The sequence below is a fragment of the Amblyomma mixtum genome, chromosome 6 (assembly GCF_055824585.1).
Source record: "Amblyomma mixtum isolate Tamu chromosome 6, ASM5582458v1, whole genome shotgun sequence".
Taxonomy (NCBI): Eukaryota; Metazoa; Arthropoda; class Arachnida; order Ixodida; family Ixodidae; genus Amblyomma; species Amblyomma mixtum.
Window position 1 is genome coordinate 92,046,852 of NC_143017.1, and position 26,887 is coordinate 92,073,738.

Genomic DNA, 26,887 nt, shown 5'->3' on the forward strand with positions numbered 1-26,887 from the left:
GTCGGCCAACCGAGCGTGCCTTCCGGTCCTGAACTTCGGTTCATCCATCCAACCGCTCCCGCAAGGCATCTCACTCGCCACGCTGTGCCCTGCTGCCGAATGTGTGATATCAGTGGTGGACAGCTGCTTACCTTCCACTCAGCAATGCCGGTTGCCTGCGGCCCCATCAACAGCGAACCCAACGGACGACTACGCCGACATGATCGCTTCTGACCTACCGCTGATGCAAGCTCGCGATCTTAGGTGCCTCTTATCATCTTTCCACGACATCTTCGACTTTGATAGCCGTGTTTTGGCTCGGACCTCTGTGGTGACGCATCACATAAACACCGGTGATTCCGCTCCTCTCCGCAGACGTCCGTACCGAGTGTCCAGCGCCGAACGCACCGTCATAAATCAAGAGGTGGACAAGATGCTCGCAAAAGACATCATCGAGCCCTCGTCAAGTCCTTGGGCTTCACCAGTCGTCCTGGTGAAAAAGAAGGATGGCAGCTGGCGCTTCTGCGTTGATTATCGGCACCTCAACCGCATCACAAAAAAAGACGTATATCCACTCCCAAGGATCGATGATGCCTTAGATTGCCTCCACGGCGCCAAATATTTCTCTTCAATTGATCTTCGATCGGGGTACTGGCAAATTGCCGTTGATGAAAAGGACCGCGAGAAGACCGCCTTCGTGACGCCTGATGGCTTATACCAGTTTAAAGTCATGCCGTTCGGCCTCTGTAACGCCCCGGCTACCTTCGAACGAATGATGGACTCCCTTCTTCGTGGCTTTAAATGGTCCACCTGCCTCTGTTACCTAGACGATGTTGTGGTTTTCTCGCCTACTTTTGCCACGCACCTCGAGCGCCTCTCTAATATTCTGACAGTGTTTCGTAACGCCGGACTTCAGCTGAACTCATCGAAATGCAAGTTCGGTCGTCGCCAACTCACTATTCTCGGACACCTCGTCGACGCTTCTGGTGTACGCCCAGATCCCATCAAAATTCAAGCTGTGAAGGACTTTCCTCTTCCAAGGTCGTCGAAAGATGTGCGCAGCTTTGTCGGCTTGTGTTCATATTTTCGCCGTTTTATCAAAGATTTCGCCGGTATCGCTCGTCCCCTCACCGATCTTCTGAAGAACGACACCCCCTTTACCTGGGGCCCTGCTCAAGAGAACTCATTTTCATCTCTCGTCCATTTGCTGACCACTCCGCCCATCTTAGGACATTTTGACCCGTCGTCTCCCACAGAGGTTCGCACCGACGCCTCCGGATATGGCATCGGCGCCGTCCTAGCCCAACGTCAACAGGGTCAAGATCGAGTCATCGCTTATGCCAGCCGCCTACTTTCAGCCGCAGAGCAAAATTACACCATTACTGAGCGCGAGTGTCTTGCCCTTGTCTGGGCAGTAGCTAAATTCAGACCCTACCTGTTCGGCCGTTCATTCGCTGTTGTCACTGATCACCACGCTCTCTGTTGGTTGTCTTCACTAAAAGATCCCACCGGTCGCCTTGGTCGCTGGGCATTGCGCCTCCAAGAATACTCATACTCCGTCGTGTACAAGTCAGGGCGCCATCACCAGGACGCTGACTGCTTATCCCGATACCCTGTGGAACCACCTGACCTAGAGGACGCTGAGACCCTGCCCTGCCTCTTAGCTATCTCCGATCTTGCTGATATTGCCAACGAACAGCGTCACGACTCATCTTTACGACCTATCTTTGATGGCATCCGTTCTGCAAACCGATCTCCGTCTCTGAACCTTTATGTGCTCCAGAACGGCATTTTGTATCGCCGAAACCTACGCTCCGATGGCCCTCCGCTCCTGCTCGTGATACCCCAACGTCTCCGCTCTTCTGTCCTTGCAGAACTGCACGATCTGCCGACAGCCGGTCACCTTGGCGTGTCCCGCACGTACGCTCGGGTGCGGCATCGCTTCTTTTGGCCTGGTCTTTATCGTTCCGTCAAGCGTTACGTGGCCGCTTGCGACCTGTGTCAACGTCGGAAAAGGCCCTCCACTCTGCCTGCCGGTCTTCTGCAACCCATCGACATACCTCCTGAACCTTTTCACCGTGTTGGCCTCGACCTTCTTGGCCCTTTTCCGACGTCCCTCTCCGGCAACAAGTGGATCGCTGTCGCAACTGATTATACGACTCGGTACGCCATCACGCGTGCTTTGCCGTCCAGCTGCGCTACCGATGTTGCCGATTTTCTTCTGCAAGACGTCATCCTTCACCACGGCGCCCCTCGTCAACTGCTCACCGACCGCGGTCGTTATTTTCTATCCAGAGTAGTTCACGACATTCTTCGTTCATGTGACACGCAGCACCAGCTCGCGACAGCTTACCACCCACAAACCAATGGGCTTACGGAAAGGTTCAACCGCACGCTCACCGACATGTTAGCCATGTACGTATCGCCAGACCACCGAGATTGGGACGCAGCCTTGCCTTATGTGACATTTGCATATAACTCTTCCCTTCATGACAGAACAGGCTATTCTCCTTTCTACCTTTTGTTTGGTAGGCATCCCACCTTGCCTTTGGACACACTCATGCCGCCTTCTTCAGCCCCCACCACTGCTTACGCTCGGGACGCCATCTCCCAGGCCACGCTGGCGCGCCAAATAGCACGTAGTAGGCTCCAAGCCTCTCAAGTTTCCCAGAAGTCAGCCTACGACCGCCGTCACCAGGCCGTCGAATATACCCCAGGATCACTCGTCCTTCTCTGGACGCCCTCTCGCAGCGTCGGTCTCTCCGAGAAGCTCCTTTCGCCCTACCGTGGCCCTTACCGTGTCGTGCGCCGTGTTACCGACGTGAACTATGAAATTGCTCCCCTTGAAACCTCGCCCTCGTCATCTGGCGCCACCACCGACATCGTCCACGTCTGTCGCCTTAAACCTTACCACGACGCTCATACGTCGCCGCCCTAACGCCGAGACGGCGTTTCAGCAGCCGGGGGTCCTGATGCGGGTAGACGACGACGACGAAGAGCGATAGCACGAGTGCGAAGGGTAGAAGACGACAACGAAGTTCGGACTGTGTTCTCGGTGCCGCTCGCAGCTGTTCTTGTCTATTTGTAAATATCTGTAAATATATTCTTTTCCGCAACAATATAATTTCACCTGGTAGATTCCTCTGCTAGAATGTGAATCCATTACTTTTCTGTTCCGTATTTTTTATTTTGTAGAAACTGTAGCTTTAATTCCCAAAAATGTCTAAATACTCCACTCCATGTACATGAGTGCGTTTGTATCCGCTATGCACCCTGGCCAATACCCCGCAGTGGGTATGTGCCATTAAGACTGAGGACATCATCATATTATCATCATCATCATAATTCTGAGCACCTGGGGATCGTTAACGTGCACTGACATCGCACAGCACACGGGCACCTTTTGCGTATCGCCTCCATTAAAGCGCGGCCGCCGCGGGTCGGGTTCGAACCCGGGTGCAGCGGCTCGGTAGACGAGCGCCTTAACCACTGAGCCACCGCGGCGGGTCACTTTCACTTCCTGCTTTAACCTGCACTTTAACCCTGCTTTAACCTGGCGTGGACAACATTTTAAACTCCAATGACTTTTAAGGAAAGGAAGTGCGCATAACTGGCTCCCTGGGTTAGCGGACGCCTGGCGCGCTTTGAAGTGTATACGTGGGGTGGTGAGGGAGAGATGTGGGCTGTATGCGTTAACGCTGACAATATTTTGGCAGGGACACGGCACTGCAGCAACAGCGGCAGCATTCAGTGGGTGAACAAACTCTCGCGATCAGCCATTAACCGCCACCTGCCAGAGTAACAGAGTGGGCGCGCTGCTTAACCACTGCCCGGAACGCACTCAACTTTGCAGACGCCAAGCCGCTTATATTATATATACTCCGTTTCATACATAGCTGTCAACGCAGCCAAGGCTACGGCGCCTGTTCGCGCTCCTCGTCCGCATTGTAATGTAGTGCGTCGAAAGTGACAAAAGTAATGAACTCAAAATAAAAGTTATTTTTGGTTAATATTGCAGCATAATAATAATGGTGTTTTATTTTGCAAAAAGATTGCTTTTTCTTTAATGTTTTTCAAAACAGAGTGCCTTAGTTTTCTGGTTTTTTTTCGGCTCCTCCTGTATCAGGTTTTCGCAGCTAGGCCGGCCGGTGATGTCTTCCGCGTTCGTCTTTCGGTTTCCGAGTATGGAGAAAATGGCACCGCTATCGCCTACTCGCTTGTTTTCTTCGCCCACTGCGGCTTCAAAAACATCTCCTGCTAGCCTGTTCTCCAAGCTGAAGTCTCCGAAATTTTCGAAAGACTCCAAGCAGGTTATTGTCAACGTTTACTCTAGCGTAAGGAAGCGCTTCCCGGAGAAGACTGTGCGCGAAGTTCTCGAAACTGTGGGCGAGATGACCGGGGTGAGCCCTCGGACAGTTGCGAGGTTCAAGAAGGAAGGTCTCGCTACTGGAATAACAATGTCACCTGCAGCGGCAAGTACGCTAATATACGACACCACTTGTTGCGTTCGATGGCCTGTGCAGCGGAATCTCTGCTCAGGGCCTAAAAATGCAGAGCTTTCAACAATCCCCATCTCGCCGCACTAGCTCACTCCCATAACACACCGAATCCGACATCTAATGCAAAACATTACTACGACCGGAAGGACTTCAAAGAATTTTCCTTGTGACAACAGCTCAAAGAGGAGACCCGAGTCAGACGCTCCTCACTTTAAAGCCGCCGAGTACACCGATCAATACAAGGTTGCCGCTAGCCGAGGCTGCTCCGAATAATCGACGCCGCACTGAATTCTATCACCACACAATGATTCATTGTGTGCCGCATGCTTAAAAGTCGTTCAGTACCCGAGAAAAGCACTTCGCAATCACGTCCGTCGCCAATACACTACACTGCCTTTTCCCTTCGAGACAAGTAAACAGCGCTGTGTTTTTCAAAGTAGGTATTAGAGTTTGACAGTTTCGAGTTTCTACCTAATAAATCTTTTAAGAAAAAAAAATAATAAAAAAAACACCCGAGCCGGGAGTCGAACCTAGGCCCTTTGTAAAATGAACAGAAAGGCGCGCGCTTCGTACCACTCAGCCACGACGCGAGGCGGACGGATACATTTTGCTTGTTTTTTGCAGCGGACTACTTTCGTACCTTTTGCAGCGTTGACAGCTATGTATGAAACGGAGTATAGTTGCCCGATACGCCATAGCTTCCGCTCTCTAACCTAGTTCAGTAGTAGTTAAAGCGCACGTAGGTTTAGAGCGCTGCCTTTTGGCGCCTGTTTCTGCGTTTCGCGGCCACGGTCTTTATCCCCGCCCGTGTAAAGGTCTCTCGAAGGCTGAGGAGCGGCTTCTGCTTCGCCTGTATACTAATACTTTGCTGTGCCCGGCAGCTCTCAAACACTTCGACCCTTCTTTCTGGGGCAGCTGACCGCACTGTGCGGAGAAGTCCTCGGACATCTACCACATGGTGTGGGCCTGCCCCTCCAACCCTGCTATCCCCTCTCACCGCAACCCAACCCGGGAGGACTGGGAGGCGACCCTGCTCGGCTGCTCTGATGTGCAGGCCCAACGGGCCTTGGTAGGCCGATCCCGTGCGGTGGCCGACGCCACTGGTGTCCGGGACTAAGGACCATCACCTAGTACTTGTAAGGGCTGGCCCCCTCTGGGTCAGATCATGCATAACCTCCTTAAGTGTATCCGTACATAAATGTTCTTCACCACCACTTCGTAGAGTTGATAAAGCCGATGAAGAACGGGAGGTACGTCTGGAGAAGCAGCGGCACAGGCAACAAGAGTATGTCAAGCGGAAAAGGGCGGCGGATGCCGCGAACGCCTCCGCGTCAACATCGGCCACTGGTTGGTTGACCTTCGCTCCGTATAAACCGGCTCAGCCGAGCTGAGCCGCAGCCATTTCTTTTACTTACGGTAGAAGTGAGAAGTCATCTCTAGCATTATTAATGATTCAAATTAATTAACAACAGATAATGAACTTATATTTCCTATTCATTTAAGGAAAAACTAGTCTCGCTTAATAACCACGCCCGTGCTACGTTCGGGTAAATAGGTTAACTGATAGCCTGTGCTCTGATTAATACTGCGCGATTATGACGCCCTGAGTGTCTCTATCTGAAATCCTTAGGGTACTATTAAAGATGTACGATCTATAAAAAACAATTACTTAGCTTCGATTATTATTTTACTTCAAAGAGCAATTCACTGTATCACTATATAGATTTCAAGGTTACTGTCAGGAAGAAATAAACCAAATCAAATGAAAATCACGGTCCCTAAGCCGTGTAAACCACTGCACCCACGCACTAGTTATTGAAACGAGCCCTTTCTCTTCTTTTTACTCAATTCATAAGGGTGCATTGAATAAGAGTGTAAGAAGGGGCTTCTTATATTCACCCCGTTTTACACTTTGTGTTTGTTGCAGTTTATTTTACATGCAATTTGTAATGTTACTCATCCGCCTTGGAAGGCGTCTGTCTGCGTTCGCGGATGCGTAAAGTGCGCTTCGTGTTCGGGGCTGTTCGGGCCAAGACACGCCGAATGCCAAATAAGAGCGAGACAGAAAGGAGCAGGGCGGTTAAAGCAGCGAATCCAGTTTGTCCTGGGCAGTTATAAGGTGGGACAAATGGTTAATGAGAACAAAGGGAAGAGGCAGCGGGCACAGCGCGAGCGACGAGACGAATGGTAGATTGCTCCGCAGCCTGGAAATGTGGGATATGCGACCACCACCCTCTTCATACCCGGACAGCGTCACGTTAAAGGAGCTCCCTAAAGAATTTCGAGCCGATGGACAAAAGCCGATCATCAACATCGTTGTCTACCTCACTATGATCAGCCTAAATACGTCCACTGCCGGACAAAGGTATCTACCATTTACCTCAAATCACCTTCTGCGCAATCTCTGGCTACCTTATACCAGCGAACTTCCAAATCTCATCCGTCCACCTGACTCCCTTGCTACCCCCTGCTACGTCTGCATTCTCTTGTAATCCACACCATTGCCCTTAACGACGATCAGTTATCGTGCCTTTTGATTACCTACCTTGCCCACTGCCACTGCCCACTGCCATAAGTTATTCCTCCTTTCCATAGCTTGCTGCGCTTTTGTAAAGCTGCTCCGGAGTTTCTGGATGGCCCTAAGATTCTAAGTTTGTCCCAGGAGGTGCAACTCAATCTTCTTACGAGGCAAAAGGGGGTAGTTGCCGACGCAATGATTATATGGCTCGTTAGCTTTGTAGGTCATTGTGCTTTGCGTCGAAAGCGATACACGGGCAGCCCTCGTAAACACAAGCGAAAGAAAAAGGCCTGCTACGCTTACTCTTGCGACGTGGTGATGGCATAAATCGGTTCGTAAAATTTAAACGAGAGCGGTTAAAGTGAGCTCCTCAGCATAGTTTATTCCCTTCGGCTGAGTACATACCAACAGAAATAAAATTGTGTCTCCAACTACACCAAAATTAATCTCCCGTGCATAATCTTGGGGTAAGCGTGAGAAGAATAGTCGAAGTAGCTGCGACCAGCTGCAGTAATAGCAGTTGAGAAAAAGATGTGTGAATAAAGCACTCCAATATGAAGCACACATGTTCCAGTCCAGGAAATAAAAAAAAAATTATAGACAACTGGGAATACATAAGGCATCAAAGTCCTTATCGAAAAATAGGCGGCTTGCATTTGGGCCGAAAGATTACATGATTGGCCCAATGCTCGTTAAGTGCACCTGAATATGAGCTTACATGTGAGGCGAGACAGGGAGAGGAGGTTAGTAGGAGGAGGGGATTAGACCTGAGCTGTCGTTATGGGGCTATATACGGGTGTTTCAGCGAACACTTTCAAAAATTCTCATAAGTAGAATTTTCTTGGTAAAGATATGGCTTTTGCAGCATAGTATTACCAATGTTGGCGGACACCAGAAAACTGGTAAATCATATTAGGTAGTAAACTGGTTCACTAATTTTTAATAATTAACTTTCTAACTATTACAGTTAGGCGCCTAGTTGCAATCAGTTATTTGTAGCCGGTCGTTAGTAATAGCCATATAAGTTTTTTATAATTTCGAAAATGCGATTATCCTCGGCGCTGTGGCTCGACAAAATTTGGCTTTTTCGACTAGTTACCTGCACTGGAGGGGATGCTTTGCCTGCATGATTTCGATACCGCATGTATTTTTCGCACGAAACAGCCAGACTTTGTCGAGCCACAGCGGTGAGGGTAATTGCGTTTTCGAAATTCCAAAAACTGATATGGCTATTACTAACGGCCGGCTACAAATATCTAATTGCAACTAGGCGCCTAACTGTAATAGTTAAAAAGTTAATTATTAAAAATTAGTTAACCAGCTTACTACTTCAGTTGATTAACCGGTTTTCTGGTGTCCGCCAACACTGCTGATACTATGCTGCAAAAGCCATACCTGTACCACAAAAAGCCTATTTTCGACAATTTTTGAAAGTGTTCGCTGAAACACCCGGTATAAGCCCACGCAGGAACTCGCAGCGAGCCTCGAGTGTACCGAGGAGACCTTTTCTAGGTGCCCTCATTCGAACTCCACTGCCACGCACAGCGACTCGTTGGCAATGAAGCCGGAGAGCTCCAGCTCATTCCAGCTGATCATGCGAGCTGTCATGGCCATGTTCATGCCTTCTGGAGACGGCTTCTTGACGCACTGGACGTCATCACACACCGACGCCTGTTGCGACAAGTTCTTCTTCTTGTCAACAGGGTGCACGAGCGTCAGCGTCACCTGCGAGGGTTTCAAATACGGAGGCATGCAAAAAAAAAGATAAAAACTCTCAGATGATCCTCAATGGATAGTTTGAATGCGTTAGTATTAGTTTGCTCTCTGGTTGCCCATTAAAGTTCGCATACAGACTTGCTCATATTATATTCATATATATTGCTCATTATGCAATCGTTCTGGTATGCCTTTATTCCAGTTTTTATTTATTTATTTATTTATTTCGGGTTCCTTCATGGCCCTTGGAGGGCACTAGAGAAGGCAGTGAGCGATTACAAATTCGTACAGAATATATACACAACGGGTTATTTAAAACAATAGCTAACGCGTGTATTTAGCAGCATCATTACACAAGATTTCGAAGTGAAGAGCATACGAAGTAAACAATATTGCAAAAAAGTATGAAGCGCGAAAAAACTTTAGGTTTGAGAAGCAAAACTATACAAAGTATTGTTAAGGCATAAGGTTATTTAGAAATATTCATAACACAAGCTATAATACAAAGCAATGACAACACAGTTAGCAACAGTAAGCGGCAGAAATGACGAAAATGCATGTTTAAAATTGGCGAAATCGCTGTATACAGGATAGCAGCGTGAAAATAAATAAAATGACCATTTTATCTAATCTATTGCAAAATGATCCCGCAGCCGTTTTTTAAGTTCTTCAATGTTGTTAGTAGTAAATAAGGCTGCAGGTAGGTGGTTCCACTCCGATTACGACCTGGGAATGAAAGATGCCAAGCAAGCAGTAGTACGGCAAAGTGGGATGCCGACCTTGTGCGGATGATCAACGCGTGATGAAATGTAGGTAGGTTGAATGAACAGTGCTCTTTTTAGGTATTCGTTCGTGTGCAAAATTTTAAAGAAAAGACTCAGTCCTGACACTTTTCTGCGCGTCTCAAGGGGCGGTAATGAAAATGCATTTTTCATGAGTGTCACGCTATGTGAACGATTACAGTCAGAAAAAATCAAACGGGCGGCTCGATTTTGTACAGCTTCAAGAGCTGTTATCAATGATCTAGTTTGCGGGTCCCATATTGAAGAAGCATATTCTACCTTAGCACGCACCAAAGATTTATAGAGTGTTAGTTTGACAGAAGAAGAAGCAAGAGAAAAATTTCTTTTTAGGTATCCCAGCATGCGATTAGCGTTGGCGACAATGTGGCTGACGCGATCATTCCAAGTGAGGTTTGGGGTTAGATACACACAAAGATATTTAAACGATGTAACTGGTGTTAAAGATGTATTGTTAATAAAATAGACTGGAAGATTGGCCATTTTACGACGTGAGAAGCGCATCACTTTGCATTTAGTTTCATTAAGGGTCATTCGCCATTTAGAGCACCAGAGAGAGACTGCGTCCAGGTCAGTTTGTAGAAATTCAACGTCGTTAGAATTCTTAATCACATGATAAACAGCACAGTCATCAGCAAAAAGTTTCATAGAACAGAAAAGGTTGGAAAGTAGATCGTTAATATAAACAAGAAAAAGTAAGCGACCGAGCGCCGATCCCTGCGGCACACCAGATGTTACTGCAATTAACGAAGAGTTGTGATTGTTAGCGTGCACGAATTGTAATCGGTTCATTAGAAAGGATCTAATCGACGCCAGTACGTTAGGGTCAATATTCAGTTTGCTGAGTTTAAAAAGAAGCAAGCTGTGGGGTACTTAGTCGAATGCTGTACAAAAATCTAGAAAGATTTACAACACAGTGCATAGCTTCTTTCCATCTCTCTCTCTCTCTCTCTCGATCTCTCTCTCTGAGCGCGCGCGCACGCACGCACGCACGCACGCACACGCACACGCACACGCACACACACACACACACACACACACACACACACACACACACACACACACACACACACACACACACACACACACACTGATTGCTCTTTGTTTTTCTAAAGGCAATGTTTATTGCCTCATTGCATAAACGGGTATGTAGAGGAAGCTTAAATGAAAAATGTTCGTTGATCTAATCAAATAGAGGAGATTGCTCTTTTTCTGATGGCAGTACACCTAAGTCCGTTTTAAAGATCAATGTGCAACGCTGTCAAAGCTAGATATCTTGCTAGCACTGCCTGCATCCGCGACCAAATGTAGTGCGTTCCAATGTGGCGAGCGAAACATGGTAAATGCTTCGTCTGCAGGCTTACTACACGACACCTTTGTCGTGAGCTTAACTAAATGCACTGCCATTGCTGACTGCACAATATCGCTTTCTTGCGCCTTAGATTACTCAATACAACAAGCGTGAAGTAACGCGCCTCCCTTTATTTTCCCGTGTGGTCTACTTCCGTACCTTCCACAGCATCGCACCTGATCTATGAAACTGGTATAGGTTCGTTACACCCGAGGTGGCGCAGTAAAGTTATTTATATCCGACATCGCACACTAAGGTTCTTTGTAGCCGAAATGGCGCACTAAGGTTCGTTATATCCAAGGCGACACACTTAATTTCGCTGTATTGGAGATTGATACACACTAAGTTCGTTATATCCGACGTGGCTATTTGACCACGCAACGGCGGGCGCCGCTTTTTTGTGAACAGACCCTTCTAATCCTAACGCATTAATAACAGTACGCGCACGATTCGCAGTCGAGGGTTTTATGTTACTTTTACCTAGAGACGTGAGCTTAGTTCACTAACCACGTGAAGCGAAATACTTTGTCTTTTCCGAAACTACCCCGTTCCTGAGGTCGTCATTAATGCCTTCAAGATCAAAGCCGCATTATTTCGGCCTCGAAACAAAATCATAGATACTGACCTGCCCCTGTGTATACAAATCGATATTAACTTCACACCAACCTAGTTCTTATATACCGCATTATGCAGCATTGTCTAAAGTGACTGAGTGGTGCTCTGTGGTTTAAAGGGAGTGAGAATCTAAAACAGGTAACGATCGCATCATGGACCATGCTTGCCAACTAGTGTTGCCGCATGAACATAAGATACAAAGGCACGATCAGAATGCCTATACTAACAAAGCTACCGCCAGATTTCACTTATTAATGCGAAAATATTACTAGGCTATGTCGGCGGGGTCGTGTCACCAAAACGTGTCCGGCGCAGTTGTCACGTTTTCAGAAGAGGTATAGCATCGAACGAGTAGTTGTAATAGAAAGAGGACGATGTGAGGATGCTGCGCAAAAAAAAATATGTCGATAGGATGATTCGTTAATTATTTAGAGCCAAAAATGTCGAAAAATTGTCGAAATAGCGCGGATGTCGAGGAAGTGAGTGGACGGGAAAACAGCCGCGGACAGCAAAATAGTGGGAAAATAGGCAAAAAAGTGGAAATAAAGTTTGAAATTTGGAAATAAAGTTTGAAATTAATTAAAATCTATTTGATGAGTGATAATTAATCGAACAAAAATGTTTCATTGCGATATTTAATTAACTATCAGCAAAACCTATTGGACGGTTGAATAGCCTAGACAGAGATATAGTAAGTGGACGAAAAAGCAACCATGGCGCCAAAGTTGAAAAAACAAATGGTTGATTGAGATATGAGAAGGTATAATCAGAGTAAACAAATCGATCTTTAATTAAGGCATAAGATAATCACGCTAATTCAGTTGTTAAATTCATTAAAGGTGCACTGAAGAGGAATCTGAACTCGTCTTTTTGCCGCGGGAACTCGATCTACACGTTCTGAGCATTCTTAGAAACTTCGATTTATTGCCCTGTGTGGCTGATTTTCCTAATTAAATCGAATTAACGTCCGGCTCCCGCCTTTGTTTTTAAATTCTCCCTCGTACGGTGGGCGGAGTCGACCAACGCGTGGAGTGCCTTGCAGCCAGCTCCGTGGAGGCTTTGCTTTAGCGTTATTTTGTTTTTTAGGTTTCCGTGAATAAACAGTTTCATTCGCCACACAGGGCAATAAGTCGAAGTTTCTAAGAATGCTCGGAACGTGCAGATTGAGTTCCCGCGGCAAAAAGACGAGTTCAGATTCCTCTTCAGTGCACCTTTAACAAACAAAAAAGAAGGACAAAGAGAGGCGACGAGTGCCGAGGAGGCGTCAATGCGTTCGCATTCTACCAATGCGCGTCGCCGCAGCGATATCTAATTTTATGCTCTGCGGCACTCCGCTCCAACTAGATCGAAAAGCCTGCTCAAATCTGCATACCTAGCGAATTTTTTCACGCATGAAATAGACACCAGTTGAAATCTGGCCCTCTGTGTCGTAAATGCACAGACTGTTTTCGAGAAGCGCCACCGCTGAGTGCAGGTGAGAATGAGGCAGCGACCACATGGCTGCGCGGAAAGAGCAGTGGCCGCGCTTAATGCGCATGCGCCTATGCGGCCGATGCTCCCCGGCTGACGGCGGTAGCTATTCGTGAAGCGTGACGTCCATGCTTTCCCATTTTTTGTTCGGTTTATTGGGGTTTAACGTCCCAAAGCGACTCAGGCTATGAGGGACGCCGTACTGAAGGGCTCCAGAAATTTCGACCACCTGGGGTTCTTAACGTGCACTGAGATCGCACAGCACACGGGCCTCTAGAATTTCGCCTCCATCGAAATTCAGCCGCCGTGGCCGGGATCGAACTCGCGTCTTTCGGGTCAGCAGCCGAGCGCAGTAACCATTGAGCCACCGCGGCTGGGTTTTCCCAGTTTTAAGTTTGACAGAGCCTGCACCTTTTGTTTCTCCTTGTTGGTTACGTCTGTGCAAGCACAATGCGGTCTTCGGAGTAATTGTCATAATGTCTGGCCTGCATAGCCTCTCCCTCCCCCGCTATTTCCTATCTCAAGTGGCACGCACGTAAAATGTCTTTCTGAATGCTTTCACTGTTCTGCCTAAAACTATACCCTCGCTCTCAAAACGATGCCGGCATCCGCAAACGGCACCATCAGTATCAGCGCACTTACCTGACGGCTAAAGGGCCACGCGACGAAGCTGTCCCAGCTTCCGGAGCAGAGCACAATACCAAGGGAGAGGTATAACTGCGCGTCGCTCATGATGAAGCTGCTTTCCAGCATGGTGGAGTACCCCGCCAGGTTGAACACAGGGGTGAGCTCGCGCCCAGTCATGCCTAAAAACAGGCCGGCGCTCAGCGCGGGCTTCCGCTTGTAGATCTCTCCGAGGCACACGTAGACCCTGTCCACAGTGCCGCTCCCTCCTGGTGACCGGCCGCGCCTCTCGGAGTCCGCCGCCGAAGGCAGGTGCACTTTGGCTAGCTGGCTTGTGGCAATGCTCTCGTGCAGTACGACCTGCGGGAGCACGACGTCTCATGCAATATGCGCTCACCGCGACCTGAGAGCATTTCACACCTTCGCAGTGAGCCTATGCCCTTCTCGGTCAGCTAGCTGACCGCCTAGCATAACGGAAGGGTGCTGGTTTTATGGGGTTTAACGTCCCAAAGAGAATCAGGAATCCACAGTGGAGCGCTCCGCTTAAGTGTGCACTGCCATCGCGCAGTACATAAGCCTCAGCTAAGTGAATGGGACGGACGTAGAGAAAGAACACTGGTCTACGCTGCCTCTGTGTTTTTCGCTGTTGTCCTGTGTGGAATCTCTGTTTCTACCGTTCCTTCCGCTTGACAGTTCTATGACAGCTATCTTAGCTAGTTGGCGAAAGTTCATGTTTGTTAAGGTTGCAGTGCAATACGGACGCAGGGCACAGAAGCAAGTGACTCGGCCTTGTGCGTGATTCTTCTTTTTTGTGTTGTGAGTCTTTTCTGCGCTGCAGTCTTTTCAAACATAACAGTTCAAACTCTATTCGAATAGAGTTAAGCGGATTAAATGTAATGCTGGTCCAAGAACAACATTGCCCATTGGGCGAAGTAGTACATGACCAGCATTACATTTAATCTGCCATCTAACCATGTAAGTTTTAAAAAAAAGAGATAAAATGCATATTTGTTAACACAAATGTTGTTTCTGCTTTTTTTTTTCATTAGTATAGCAATTAACAACATCGCGTGAGCTAGATTCGCAACATGTACCTGCAATATATTTCAGGTTTGACAAATGTTTCAGAGGAATCCCCCACGGTGGATTAAATTTGTACAAAGCAGCAAATTATTCTTTGGCATCCACCTAAGTGCTGCCATGCGGCCCCAAAGGAAGTGGATGCAAATGAGTAATTAACTTCCTTCTTATATATCTCAGATTAATATATCAAAACACGCATCCACCAGCGAACCACATGTCACCGCGGAAGAACCGCATAACTTTGTGAAAAGGCCGACAGCGATCAACATGAGGCTGTTTTGGTAATCTAAATGAGTACACGGCCCAACTGTCTACGGCACGATCAGTGCTTTAGGGCACTAAGTCGGGAAAACGTGCTGTTTGCCGGACGTCGATCTCTTGCTTGTAACTTTTTTCGCACCTTATTTCTTCCCATCGCACCTGCAAAGTGAGCAGAACTACGGGATCCAAACGTTTTTCTGAATACGTTTGAGCTTGCTATACCGGGTGTTTTTTTTAGAAGGTCCAAAATTTATAAAAAAAGGTAAATTGTTTTAGATTTATTTTAGCACTGGGGCTATACTGAAGGCTTCGGCGGGCGCCAGGCAAGAGGAAAACTGCGTTAATTAGTTCACTGATTAACTTTTAATAATAAACTTAATAAACTTTTCTCATTTTTGTTTTAGTGTTTATGTTGTATTTGCAGAATTGGAGATCGTCCTCCAAACAGTCCAACCGAGAAAAAACAATTTCAATTAAAAATTTTTCACGCACGTTACGAGGCGCGAAAAAGTCACCCTGGTAGGCATCTTCACACCGTAACTCAGCGGCGGTGAGCACCTCTGACGTAGTTCGCTCCGCCCTGCGCTTTGCGTCTCACGGCTGATATCACCTGAAGCCCGGACGGGCGGCCTACGCTATCGCTGCTTGTTTCGCTTCGCTCCACGGCCTCACGGAATGCCGCGTTGGAACAAAAACGCACTGACACAAAGCGCAGGGCGGAGCGAGCTACGTCACAGACGCTCGCAGACGCTGTGTTACAGTGTGAAGCTGCCTACCAGGATGATTTTTCTCGCTTCGTAACGCGAGGAAAAAAAATTTTTTCATTAAAATTTATTTTCTTGGCTGGACTGTTTGCAAGACGATCTCCAATTCTGCAAATACGACATATCCCCTAAAATAAAAATTATCGAAGTTAATTAACGTATTCAGTTAATCAGCGAACTAATTAAAGTAGTTTGCCTCTTACCTGGCGTCCGCCGTAGCCCTCAGTATAGCCCCAGGGTTAGAATAAAACTAAAGGAATTTACCTTTCTTTAAGAATTTTGGATCTTCTAAAAAAAAAACACCCGGTATTCCTCTGACATGCGCGAAAATTACTTAGCACTGTTGCACACTGCCTGGCTTCGGGTCGAAACCAGCTGAATATGTAAGTTGTGTGCTAGAACGCCGGTTTAAACCCTTTTCCTATAGACGTTAGACGTCCTATAGACGTTAGTTGGCGTGCGTGACAGCCGCGTTTTCCGTGCACCTGCTGCTTATGACGGAGCAAACTTGCTAAGATGCCAAATTTAAAGGGAAACTGCATAGGTTTTAGAAATCAACGAGCTTAAGAGGGTCGAATGTGTGAAACCTGCAGGTAAAGCATGCGAAGTCTTTTTGGGCTAGCACTTGAAATAGTGAAGTAATCGCCGATTAAAATCCGGACGCCATTCCAGCTTCTCCGCAGCGCACAACGCCAAGTGGGGGGCGCATGATGACGTCATCGAAGGTATGGGTACATCTCCAACGCACAAACGCGTGCTTTGAAGGAAAAAAACCAACGCCACCGAAGGCGAACCCTGCCGAGAGTTGTTTGGCAGCGTCTAACGCGTCAGGGCAGGGTGTGGCTGACGGCAGCGGTAATTTGAAATCATACCTTCCATGACGTCACGCTGAGTTTCCCTGCACCTCTCCGGTGCATTGAGGAGAAGCGCAAAATTCAATCGTCGATTACGTTACTATTTTAAATGCTAGTGAAAAAACACTTGGCATGCTTTACCTGCAGCCTATAAAGATCTGTATCCTTGAATGTCGCAAAATTCTCAAAAAAGTGCTGCAGTTGCCCTTTAAGTACAGGCTCACTCCCCAAGTTCGCTTCGTCGCAAAGCGCAGGAGCGCAGAAAAAGCGGCCATCGCTCACGCCAGCTAAAGATTTGGCCGGCTGTACGTGTTTTTTTGTTAGTTGTTTATTTGTTTATGATCCCCAGAAGTTCCAGCATTTGAATATTGCGCGGGTTAGCGCTAAACAAATTCAAGTTCGAGAATTTGTACAATCAAAGTGCGACGAAACACAGTTGAATAAGCGATAAAGTAGAATTTTCTCTAGACCGAAGTCAAGTAAGAGTAAACTAGATAAGTCTAAGAAGTCAACTTGCGCACAGAAATCATTGTATACAGGGTTATAATGCAGGTAAGTTATTACTGTGCCACAAAGCAGTCAGTTAATTTTTTTAATTTACTGCATAGCGTATGCTAACATTGTTCTGTGAAAGCACTCATCTGGAATTTGTCATTTGGGACTCATAGCTTCTGTGTTTTGAAACGGCGGTGATTAAATGTACCTTCAATTTGTTTCGAAGAAAAATGCTGCCAGAAAACTGCTCAGCAAGGACCCTCAAACTGGCTTCATTAACCCGCTTCCATATAAAACACTATGAGAAGTACCGCTCTTTCAGAGGGATTCACCGACAGTGCCATCACGGTGTTCGGCCGCGGCGGCTCAACGGTAAAGGCACTCGTCTGCTGAGCGCAAGGGCGCGGGATCGAATCCTGACCGCTGCGGCCACGAAATCTCTCGATGCAAGTGACATAACCACAGATTGTCGAAATTAATTCAGAACCCTCCCCCGCGGCGCTGTTTCTTTATTCTGCGGCTCCCTCCCGCGTCCCTTCTATCACGGCGCGGCGAGATGTCCACCGAGAGCAAGACAGTTACTGCACCTTTCTTCCTAATTTTCGTAAGACATGGCCCTCTCGCCACTTGTAGATCACCGAGACCAGCGCACGCGCCACACCTGTCGTAGATCAGACAATCTGGCACTTACATTCAAAGACATCACCGATTACTGCAAGGAGGACCACCGGCGCTACTCGCCTCCTTGAAGGCACTGGATCCCACTGACGATCGCCTCCTCCCCAAAATTCTCAACAACACTGTATTGTGCCCGGCAGTGCTTAAGCATTGCAACACATCCTTTGATGGCGTGTGCCAGTTCTGTGGGGAGGTGGCTGACACCTTCCACATTGTTTGGACGTGCCTGTCAAGCCCACCTATCTCCTCAAACCCCACTAGAGAGTACTGGGAGGCAGCCCTACTCGGCTGTCTAGACCTCAAGGCCCAAAAGATCTTGGTTCAACAGACGCGTGTGGCGTTGCTTGCCAATGGGGCCCCGGAATAGCGGCTAAACATAGTACTGAGAGGGGAGGGGGCCAACAGGGCATCAATGCAGTCACCTCCTCGTAGCCATTTAATAGTTAAAAAATCTTTTTCACAACCACAACCACCACCAAACTGTTTGCACGTGCCAGCATAAAGACATTTAGCATAGCGGACACGTACTAGAGTAGACATATTTCGGTTTACCGGTAAATGTCATCTCTATGTATACCCGCAGCGCAGGAGGCGGTCAGTAAACCGATATAGGCCTAAGTTAGTACGTCTACGCTATGACAAAAGTCTCTAAAGCCGAGATGAGGAGGGAAACCCTCAGAAGCAATGAAACGTGGCTCAGAGAAGCGCCACACAACCGAATCGAAAATTTTGTGTCTTACCTGAAGGCTCTTCATGTGCATGGTGAAACTGTCGAGGCACTCAACAAGACCATTGACCTTGTCCTGGACAACCGACTTTTTGCGCGTTATTCCTTCCATCCCGTCTTCAACGTTCTGCTTGATCCTCCGCAGATCTTCCAGCACCGAACCGCTCTCGTTCGGCAAGGTCACAATGGTGCCGTCGACGCACGAGCTCAGGCAGTGCTCCAGGATCTTCGATTGTGACACGCTCAATCCACACTTGGGGCAGAGCACCTCGTGGTACTTGCAGTCCTTCTCAATGTGCTCCTGCGTTACACGGACATCACGCAGTCAGTTAAGGCTCCAGCTGCATTTGCCGCACTCACGTTGTGTTAACACAGCAAAGAAAAACAAGGTAGGGTGCGAAGAAAGCAAGGTAGGCGAGCTCAAGCAATAAAGCACAGTTGTAGCAAGCGCCTTGTCTGTGTTCGTTCTTCGTTTGTCCTGTCCACTCTTGCGTCTTGTATCATCGAAGGAGATTGACCAGACATATCCCCAATTAGGCTACATTGCATGTAGGAAGGAGTATAAATGCAGAGAAAAGAGAAGTGAAAGAATATTTATATCATCGTATAAATATTTATATCATCATATAAATAGAGCCAGGCCATGGCAGAGGGTTAATTGGTTTGTTCGCAGATGGTTGTAATCAAGTACTGCACCAGGATGGCAAATCTTGCTCTGGTGAGGGAGTGCTTTGTCGATTCTGGTCACCAAGATCAGGCTGCACCCCAGGCCTGTTTATGCAATTCCATTGATCTAGTACCATCAAACAAGCATAAAAAAACACGAAATCTCATGCTGACCGATTATAGAGCAAAAAGTTAGCTGTTGCAGGACATCCGTATATTCACGGAGACCACGAATTCAGGAAGAGCCAGATGAGCACCTGCAAGTTGACGGTCTGTCTCATAAGATCATAAAACTATGAGATATATAAGCAGCCAGGATTTTGGAGCGAGAAATCGTCCTGACGATCCTTCCGAAAGGGCTAATTCTTAGGAATCCACTGCAGTCAAAGCACATGAATCGAATACACAGGGCCGCTTAAACGGCGAAATCGTTTCGGCTAGTCGGTAAATGTAATGTTTGGAACATTGGTCAGGTCTGCTAATAAACGGCATTGAGAGCGCGCGAAAAAAAAACCCCAATGTAAGACATCACTGCCATGTAATTTGGCGCATCCTTGAAGCCTAGAAATGATGGTAACCGAGTTCATTTGCTGGTTGTTCTATTAGCGAATTGGCCTCTTCGAACCAAACTCCAATATGCAGAGCTTTCTCTGATTACTTGCCCCATGGTTGCAGAAGGTTTTTTTTTTTTTATGGTGGTTGTGCCCTTTGTAGCTCTGCGTTTGTCCTTTTTTCTCGTTTTCAACCATATGCTTCCTTAGCCCTCGTCTTTTTTTTTTGCTTTATCCTTCCATTTTTACGCATTCTTTTGTCCAACTTTGTGACAGCTTTTCTAACCATAGCTCAAAGCCTCCGATCTCCCCCCCCCCCCCCCCCCTTTTCTTTAAGACGGCGTGGTGCAGTGTCAACGAACAGGAGTTTTCCTGGTGAACCGACTGCCGAAAGGGCTATGCATTGTACGTTTGCCTTGTTAGCGAGGGTAGCGCAGCTTGAGAAAACTACACAGAGCAAGCATGGTCTAAAGCGTCCCCATCGCGACAAGCAAAGAGCACGCACAGGAAACCGGCAACCGCGACCCTCCGCCGCATTGTTCATCGGAGCAACGCGATAGAGGCGAGGCAGCCGACCACACTGTGGACACTACAGCTGTGCGCACCGCCACTGTCGCATGCATTAGGAGGGCCGGGCGGCCACTTTTCTCCATGGCAGGAGCGCGGAGACAATGGAGGAAGGACACCCCGGGTGCCAGAGGCCGCGCTCTCCGCGAACGCCTCTCTGTCGCTACCCCTCTTCCGGGCAGGAGAAGCCCTCCGGCTTCTCGGAATAGCACAAAACAACCACAGCGCTGCTCAATGACCAGAGCGCGAGCGCCGGACCGGCCCCTCTTTCCCGGAGCTCCCCGCAGGGGGACAGCACAGGAACAGATTACCAGGTCACTTGTTGAGCCGCTCGGAACGACGGAAAGCGTGAAGCGCTCGACAGGCACCCCGCGGTGGTCAAACACAAGATCAGGTGTGTGCCGGGTGCGTCGCGAAGTCTCAACATTCTCCGTGAGTAAACATGCGAAAGCAAGAGTGTAATTCCATATCCCAACTGTTTCTTCAAGGAAGGTTTCCAAACCTTTCCTCTATTGTTGTTCGGCGTTGAAGAAGACCAGGAGGCGTGCTTGGAGATGATGGCAGCAAAGCATATATTTGCAGCATACATATACAGACAGCAAAATTGGAACAAGCTGAAATGAATTTAGAAAAAGAACAGAACCTTGCGCTACTTTACTGATCGACATAGCTTGTTAGAGCCTAATTAGAACGGCGTTAGATGTTAAGCACGGAGCCCCAGCTCACACTCGACTGGACTCCATTCATTCACTTGCATTTTTAAACCCTTAATTAACAAAGAATTAGGGGCGGTGATTTCCTGTGACCCACCCCAAGCATCAATTCTCCAGTCAAAAATGTCATGCCAGGTGGGAACTACCCCGTGGATTAGGCTCAGCCTCGAACACTGGGTCTCGCTAACCACACTAACCAAATCAAAAACAAATACGACACCTCTATCCGGTAAGGGCATCCGGACCCAATGTCAGTCCTCCCGGGACAAAGTTTCTCCTGGTTACCATTCAAACAAAAAAAAATGCCAAAAAAAATCTTAAAACGTACACTGGTGCATGCTGCCATGCAGGTCAGCTGAAGCCCCATCACACTGCGGAGAGTCCACATTTATGTGAACAGTCACACACCTATTAATTGCATTGTTCATAGCGGTTCAGAAGTCTGCACACAGCACTCATGAACGGAGGCTGAGTGTTCTCATATAGCAGCCTTCTGCACAAGTCTCTACATCACCGAACAGTTCCGAGCACAGCCCACGTCGGCTGAATGGGAATATTCACGCCTGCCGAGGTCGGCCTGGTTGCGCCAATCAATCTGCTACAAAAGCTGACCGTTGGGCTCTCGCTGCAACGATATCGGGCTATAACCCTCCCTTAGCGGCTTAGAAGGCGGAGATGGCATACAGACCATTCGATCAAGTTTGGCGGTGATTGGCAAACAGCCCTCTTTAACGCATAAAGGTTCCTAATGATCTTCGAAAAGCGCGCCGCAGCTGCGGTGTTCCTCTGTGATGCAATGCAGCCTTCGCGACGTGTCCAGTATTCTCTGTGCTACAAACTCTGTGGTACGTGGTGTCTACGCATTCCTTCCACAAAGAGCTATTAGCAAAAGCTGGCCTGCTCTCACGCTTACACTCTGTCGGGCGCGAGTTCTCTCGGCTGCTGGGTGTCGCACAGTTCCCGTGACCCCTTACTCCGCCATCTTCGAACCATTCGCGAAGACCTAGCGGTGGATTGGCCGTAACTGCACTGCTATCAATGCTTGGGAAGCAGTAAAGCTGGTCGTTACCGACTGCTTCGTTCTTTGCGTTTTCACGGACATCCTGCACTTTGTTCAGGAGCTGCTGTGAGCCATTAGGGCTAAGTTTATCACCTATAGCTAGCCGTCCTTATCAGATGCCCAATAAGTCTACACTTGAGGTTGAGTGCGGAATCGCTACTGCTATGTTTCATATGAAACGCTTCCTTAGCGGGCAAAGAGTGATCTGTGCTCTCCATGAGGACCTCATCTCGAGCGCACTTGCTCACACCTTGGTGAACATTTTCTGTCACCAATACTAGTTCAAAATCACCCATGTCGGGAAACGACTGCTGCGACTGGGTTTTAGGAAGCTCTGAGAGTGCGCTGGATATACTGTCAGTGTTTTCGCAACTTTTCGCTCCCGTCATTCCGCTTTCAGAGCCCTGCAATACTTCTTACTCGAGCGCTGCTTTTCGTGACAGTGGTTTTGCAGCCTGATTTCACCAAGCCTCAGAGGCTTCTACTATCCGGATCTCACTGACATCATTGTTATTCTGGCCTAGTGCCTCTGTCAAGTTTTGTGTGAAGTTATCACCCTCGCCTGCACTCTGGGCTCTAGGGCCAAAGTCTGCATGGTCTCTGTCCTTTAATTCGGACGTAGTGCCATGCTGCCCACCGCCCGCATACCTCAGCTCAAGCTGTCTTAGCTATTCCTTCTTCCACTGAATCTGTCGCATTCGCTCTCGGAATTTCCATCCAAGGCGACGAATAGTATCCTGCCCTGCCTCTGATAAGGTGACGCCTTAAAGTGCTTCCCATCCGGGGACAAATTCGGAACTGAAGGCGCTTTCATGACTGAAATGTTCGTTCATGTCAGTCGTTATGCACCGCGCCTGGGAATGAGTTCCTTCTCCTTCATCCTGGCTGGCTCTCTGCCTCCGCCAAATTTTTAGGGTCATAATTATTAGGGAAGTGTGGCAAAAATAAGGAGTGAAATTTTACACATCATGGCCAGGTGGCTTGAGCCACCGCCGGATTTAAAGGAGTCGGCCTCCATCCATCCATCCACCCATCCGTTCGTCCATCCATAAATAAATCCACCTATAAATGGGAAGGTATGTCGTAGTGCTCGCACTACGACATGGATATTAGGAATTGGCGATACCAGGGCGCGCTGTGCGTTAGCTCAGTCAGTGTGAACGAATTTATCACGCCATGAATTAATAGCTAGGTGACAATTATAACCACTCCGATACAAAGGTTTGCTGAACAAAACACGTTGAGATGCTAGTTGGTTGAGCATCGTTTTTGAAAAAGTAATCGAGCGCAACATTTTAAGACGAGGACACAGAAAGAACTTCACAGAACTTGAAATAACTTGGCCTGGCCTTAAAATGTATTGCTGGATTAGTTTTACGCGACAGCGGTTTGTGCAGCATAACCTTCCCAGTTAAGTTAGAGCCTAGCTTGCGGCAGGAATTCGAACCGGCGACCTATAATCGGGAGATGCAGGTGCCCACCGAGATATGTGCGACAGTTACCGCGTCATTTCCTTTTCTGAAATCAAATTTTCAGTTCCTTAATGTTGGCACCTCTTTCACTTTTATTCTTTCACTCCCACCTCGCTCCGGTCCCTTACAGCGCGCTTCGGATGTCCACACAGATGTCAGACAATTACTGCGCCATTTCCCTTCCTCGAAAAAATTCGAGATCACTGCGGTAACCCGCGTTGGAGTAATGCGAAAGCAAAAACGCCTTCTAATTCCAAGTTGCTTTTTTGTTTTTTTTTGGTTCCTTAATTACCCACCTCGTTCACAATTAACTCATTTTAATTCTCCTTAATTCACAATTATTCACGGTTAATTCAATTTAAGTCACATTAATGTGCCACTAATTCACCCTCAAATCACATTAATTCACCTGAATTGATAATTAAATCACTTTTATTCACAATTAATGCACCTTAATTCATTCGACACTTCTATAACCATTAATTATTGATTGGATTCTGATTAACTACTCATTTTCCCTCGTTTCATCTCAGTGTTCATTCCGGACTTTCAGGCGCCACGCGTTGGCACCGCCCTCACTTTCGGTCATGTGGTCCCACACTTCCGGCATTTTTAAATTTGGTGCCACTTTTGCTTTGGCTCTGCCCACTTTTTTAACATTTTTTGGCTGAAATTAATTAACTATTCATCCGATTTCGAAATGTATTGTTTTGCGCAGCATCCTCGCATCATGCTCTTTCGATTAAACCCCTCGTTTCACGCTACCTGTTTTCAGTTGCCCACAACTGCTGCCGACACATCTTGCGGACACGACCCGGCCGACATATATAGCCTAGTAATGCTTTTGCATTAAAATGCGTTGCGTTCAAAGGTATTTTCAACGGGCAAGACGATCGGCCGAACGGGCGATGGCGTTCCGTGGACTCCATGGCAGCGCTGCAACACGCTGTCGCGTTCCACTCCTAAAGGCGAAGCTTAAGCGTCCTCCAATTTTTTCGAAGACAACCGATTCAAAGGGGATGCTACTAATTATATACCTAACTATCAGTTCAGCTGTTTACGCGACATATCCTAAACAGTGAGATTTTAAGGCGAAAGCCTTTAATGCCTCATACTGTCGTTAGCAGACGTGTCGCCAGCCGTGTCGACAGACGCGTCGGCGGCCGTGTCGACAGACGCGTCGGAAGCCGTGTCGGTAGATTTGTCCGCCTTTCGGCGTCACTGCTTGAAACTGCGCCGAGGGTGGGAATCGAACCCGGGCCTCTGGCACTTGAAGCGGAGAAGCTACCACTCCGCCACGAAGGCTCAAGGTTCGAGCATGAATAAAGGCGCATCTAGTGAATGCATGGGTTTCATAAATAAATGGAATAAAGTCAAACAAAGGAAAAATAAAAAATAACAATAAGAAAATAAACAAAAATAAAAACAAGATAAAAAGAAGATATGAAAATAAGAATAAAAACCAATAAAAATAAGAAAAGGGGCAAAAAATAGAAAAAAAGAACATATGAAAAATAAAAAAGCAAACAGAAACAAGCAGTGCGGCGCCAGGAAACGCTTTCGCCTTGCAGCACTTTAGAGTGCCAAAGTGCCCACTGAATTTTTGTTGCTGCTAGTTCACATACTATGATAAACTGCATGCCTGAAATCTCTCCACTCTCCGCTGCGGCGCTCTGATGACATGAGAGCGCGGGACGTTACCTTGAAGTCGACGAGTTTCCCCATGAAGGTGCAGCCGCGCCGCGAGTTGAGGCAAACCACCCGGCGGTCGTCCAGCTGGTCCCCCTTGAGCTCCAGCGTCTGCACCTCGTCCTCGCCCACCCTGCGTTTGTCGACGGGGCAGCTCTGGTTGGTGTCCAGAACCAGCCTGTAGCACGTCTGGCAGAGTACGTGCGAGCAGGGAAGCAGCATGGTCATGCGCGCAACCACGCCGCACAGGCCGCAGATGCGGATGTCCGGCATGTGCTCGACGAACTGCAGTGGCCTCCAGTCGACGATGCTCCCGAAGCCGGACAGGTAGCGCGCAGTTGCCATGTCTCCGTGCGGCTTAATGAGCGTGCAGATGGTAGTCACTGCAAGTGGGGGATGCGCACTTGGGGTTGGTTCCTCTGGCTCGCCTATCGCGTTCTGGTTCTGAGCGCGCGGAGGTTGCCCAGACGAAGTTGGGGAGAGGGCTCTTTCGTCCTCCTCGTTCTCATTCATTCTCACGAGAGACTGCGATGGAGAGGGGGAAACAGTAGGGCTCGCTTGACGAAAAAGAAAAAAAATGAGGAGGGAGAGTGCGGCGACAACCTTGAAGCCTAGTCTTAACAAAGTACATATATAGTGCAAAAAAAGAGTTTGTCCCCCCGTCATCACGCCACGTCATAGCGTGCTGTAAAATCTAGCACCGCTGCGCGCGCGCACGCGCGTCTTAGCGCGGCAGACTGACTGTAGATCAACCGCCTTGCTGTAGACCATGGAGGAAAAAAGACTAGGAGAGAGTGCGCTCCGCCTCTGCAAGCGATCCTCCTCTGACGCCGCTGCCGAGGGCCCTTTCGCGCACTGACTCTTGGGAAATAGGCCCTCCACAGTTGCCAGACTGCCAACCAGCGGGTTTTTTTAGTGAACGTTCGTGCTCCGATGTATAGCGCAGAAGCGCAGCGCCAGTGTTGCAGCTTTGGCGGAATGCGTACCGATCTCGAGGTTGTCTGAAGGCTCCGCGTCTCAACACTTCTATTGATTACACTCTTCAGCTTTTGGGTGCACTGTATAAAACTGCAGGTAAACTTTTCATCAAAGGGTGCGGCCGCGACCTCGTCACTGTTCAACTGTGGTTCATAAAGAGAATGGAGAGGAATTCATTTCGTCGTTATACACACATACGGAGCGTTTATTTGCGCATGCTGTAAGCGGAGAACTCGAGAGTAGGCGAAGAAAACGCGCCTCTAACGAAGGGCGCAGTGGCTTCCAGAGCGCTCACGGCGGACGGACGTTTAGCGCTCCGGCGGGCTGCGCAAGGTTCTATTTCTCGGGCAGGCGGACTTCAGCCCGCCCATGGGCCCTCCGTTCTCCGCTATTCTCAAGGCACAAGTCGCGCCGAATACGCTCGCGCACATACGCGGTTCCGACGTGAAATGCAGCAGTGAAGTATTTATCTCTCTCGGTGTCGAGAGAGAGAGTGCCGGCGGCTTTACGTCTGCCCCTGCGCGGGGTCTCCCGGCCACTGCGCACAATCACTTACAAAAAGAAGTAAACTGTATGTACTACACAGCCGCGCGCACGTAGCGTCCTGTCTCGGACTAATCGCGCGCACGGCACACGGAGCAGAAGCTGCTCAGGCAAGATTTTCATGCAGCCAGGTAAAAAGAGTTCCGACCTTTGGGAGCATCGAGTAAGAATGCAGAAAAAGTTGTACAACGCTATGAAGAATATTTCGAAAGAG

At 48.2% G+C, this 26,887-nt stretch overlaps 1 protein-coding gene across 1 annotated transcript; it reads right to left on the reverse strand.

The window, feature by feature from the left end:
* Window positions 1-8,361: 8,361 nt before the first annotated feature.
* On the reverse strand, window positions 8,362-25,642 carry LOC149339668 (uncharacterized). The gene is made up of 4 exons (XM_089550534.1): window positions 25,165-25,642; window positions 18,448-18,735; window positions 13,591-13,932; window positions 8,362-8,721 (listed from the first exon to the last, which is right to left on the reverse strand). The coding sequence occupies exons 1-4, from the start codon at window positions 25,495-25,497 to the stop codon at window positions 8,515-8,517; spliced, it is 1,170 nt and encodes a 389-aa protein (XP_089406660.1). The 5' UTR covers window positions 25,498-25,642; the 3' UTR covers window positions 8,362-8,514.
* Between the last annotated feature and the right edge of the window lie 1,245 nt (window positions 25,643-26,887).

Excerpts from the sequence above, each read along its gene's own strand:
- LOC149339668 (XM_089550534.1), bottom strand. The coding sequence starts at position 25,497 with ATGGCAACTGCGCGCTACCTGTCCGGCTTCGGGAGCATCGTCGACTGG. Across the intron at positions 18,736-25,164 it reads GGAAACTCGTCGACTTCAAG|GAGCACATTGAGAAGGACTG; the intron begins GTAACGTCCCGC and ends CGTGTAACGCAG. Across the intron at positions 8,722-13,590 it reads CGTGGCCCTTTAGCCGTCAG|GTGACGCTGACGCTCGTGCA; the intron begins GTAAGTGCGCTG and ends AAACCCTCGCAG.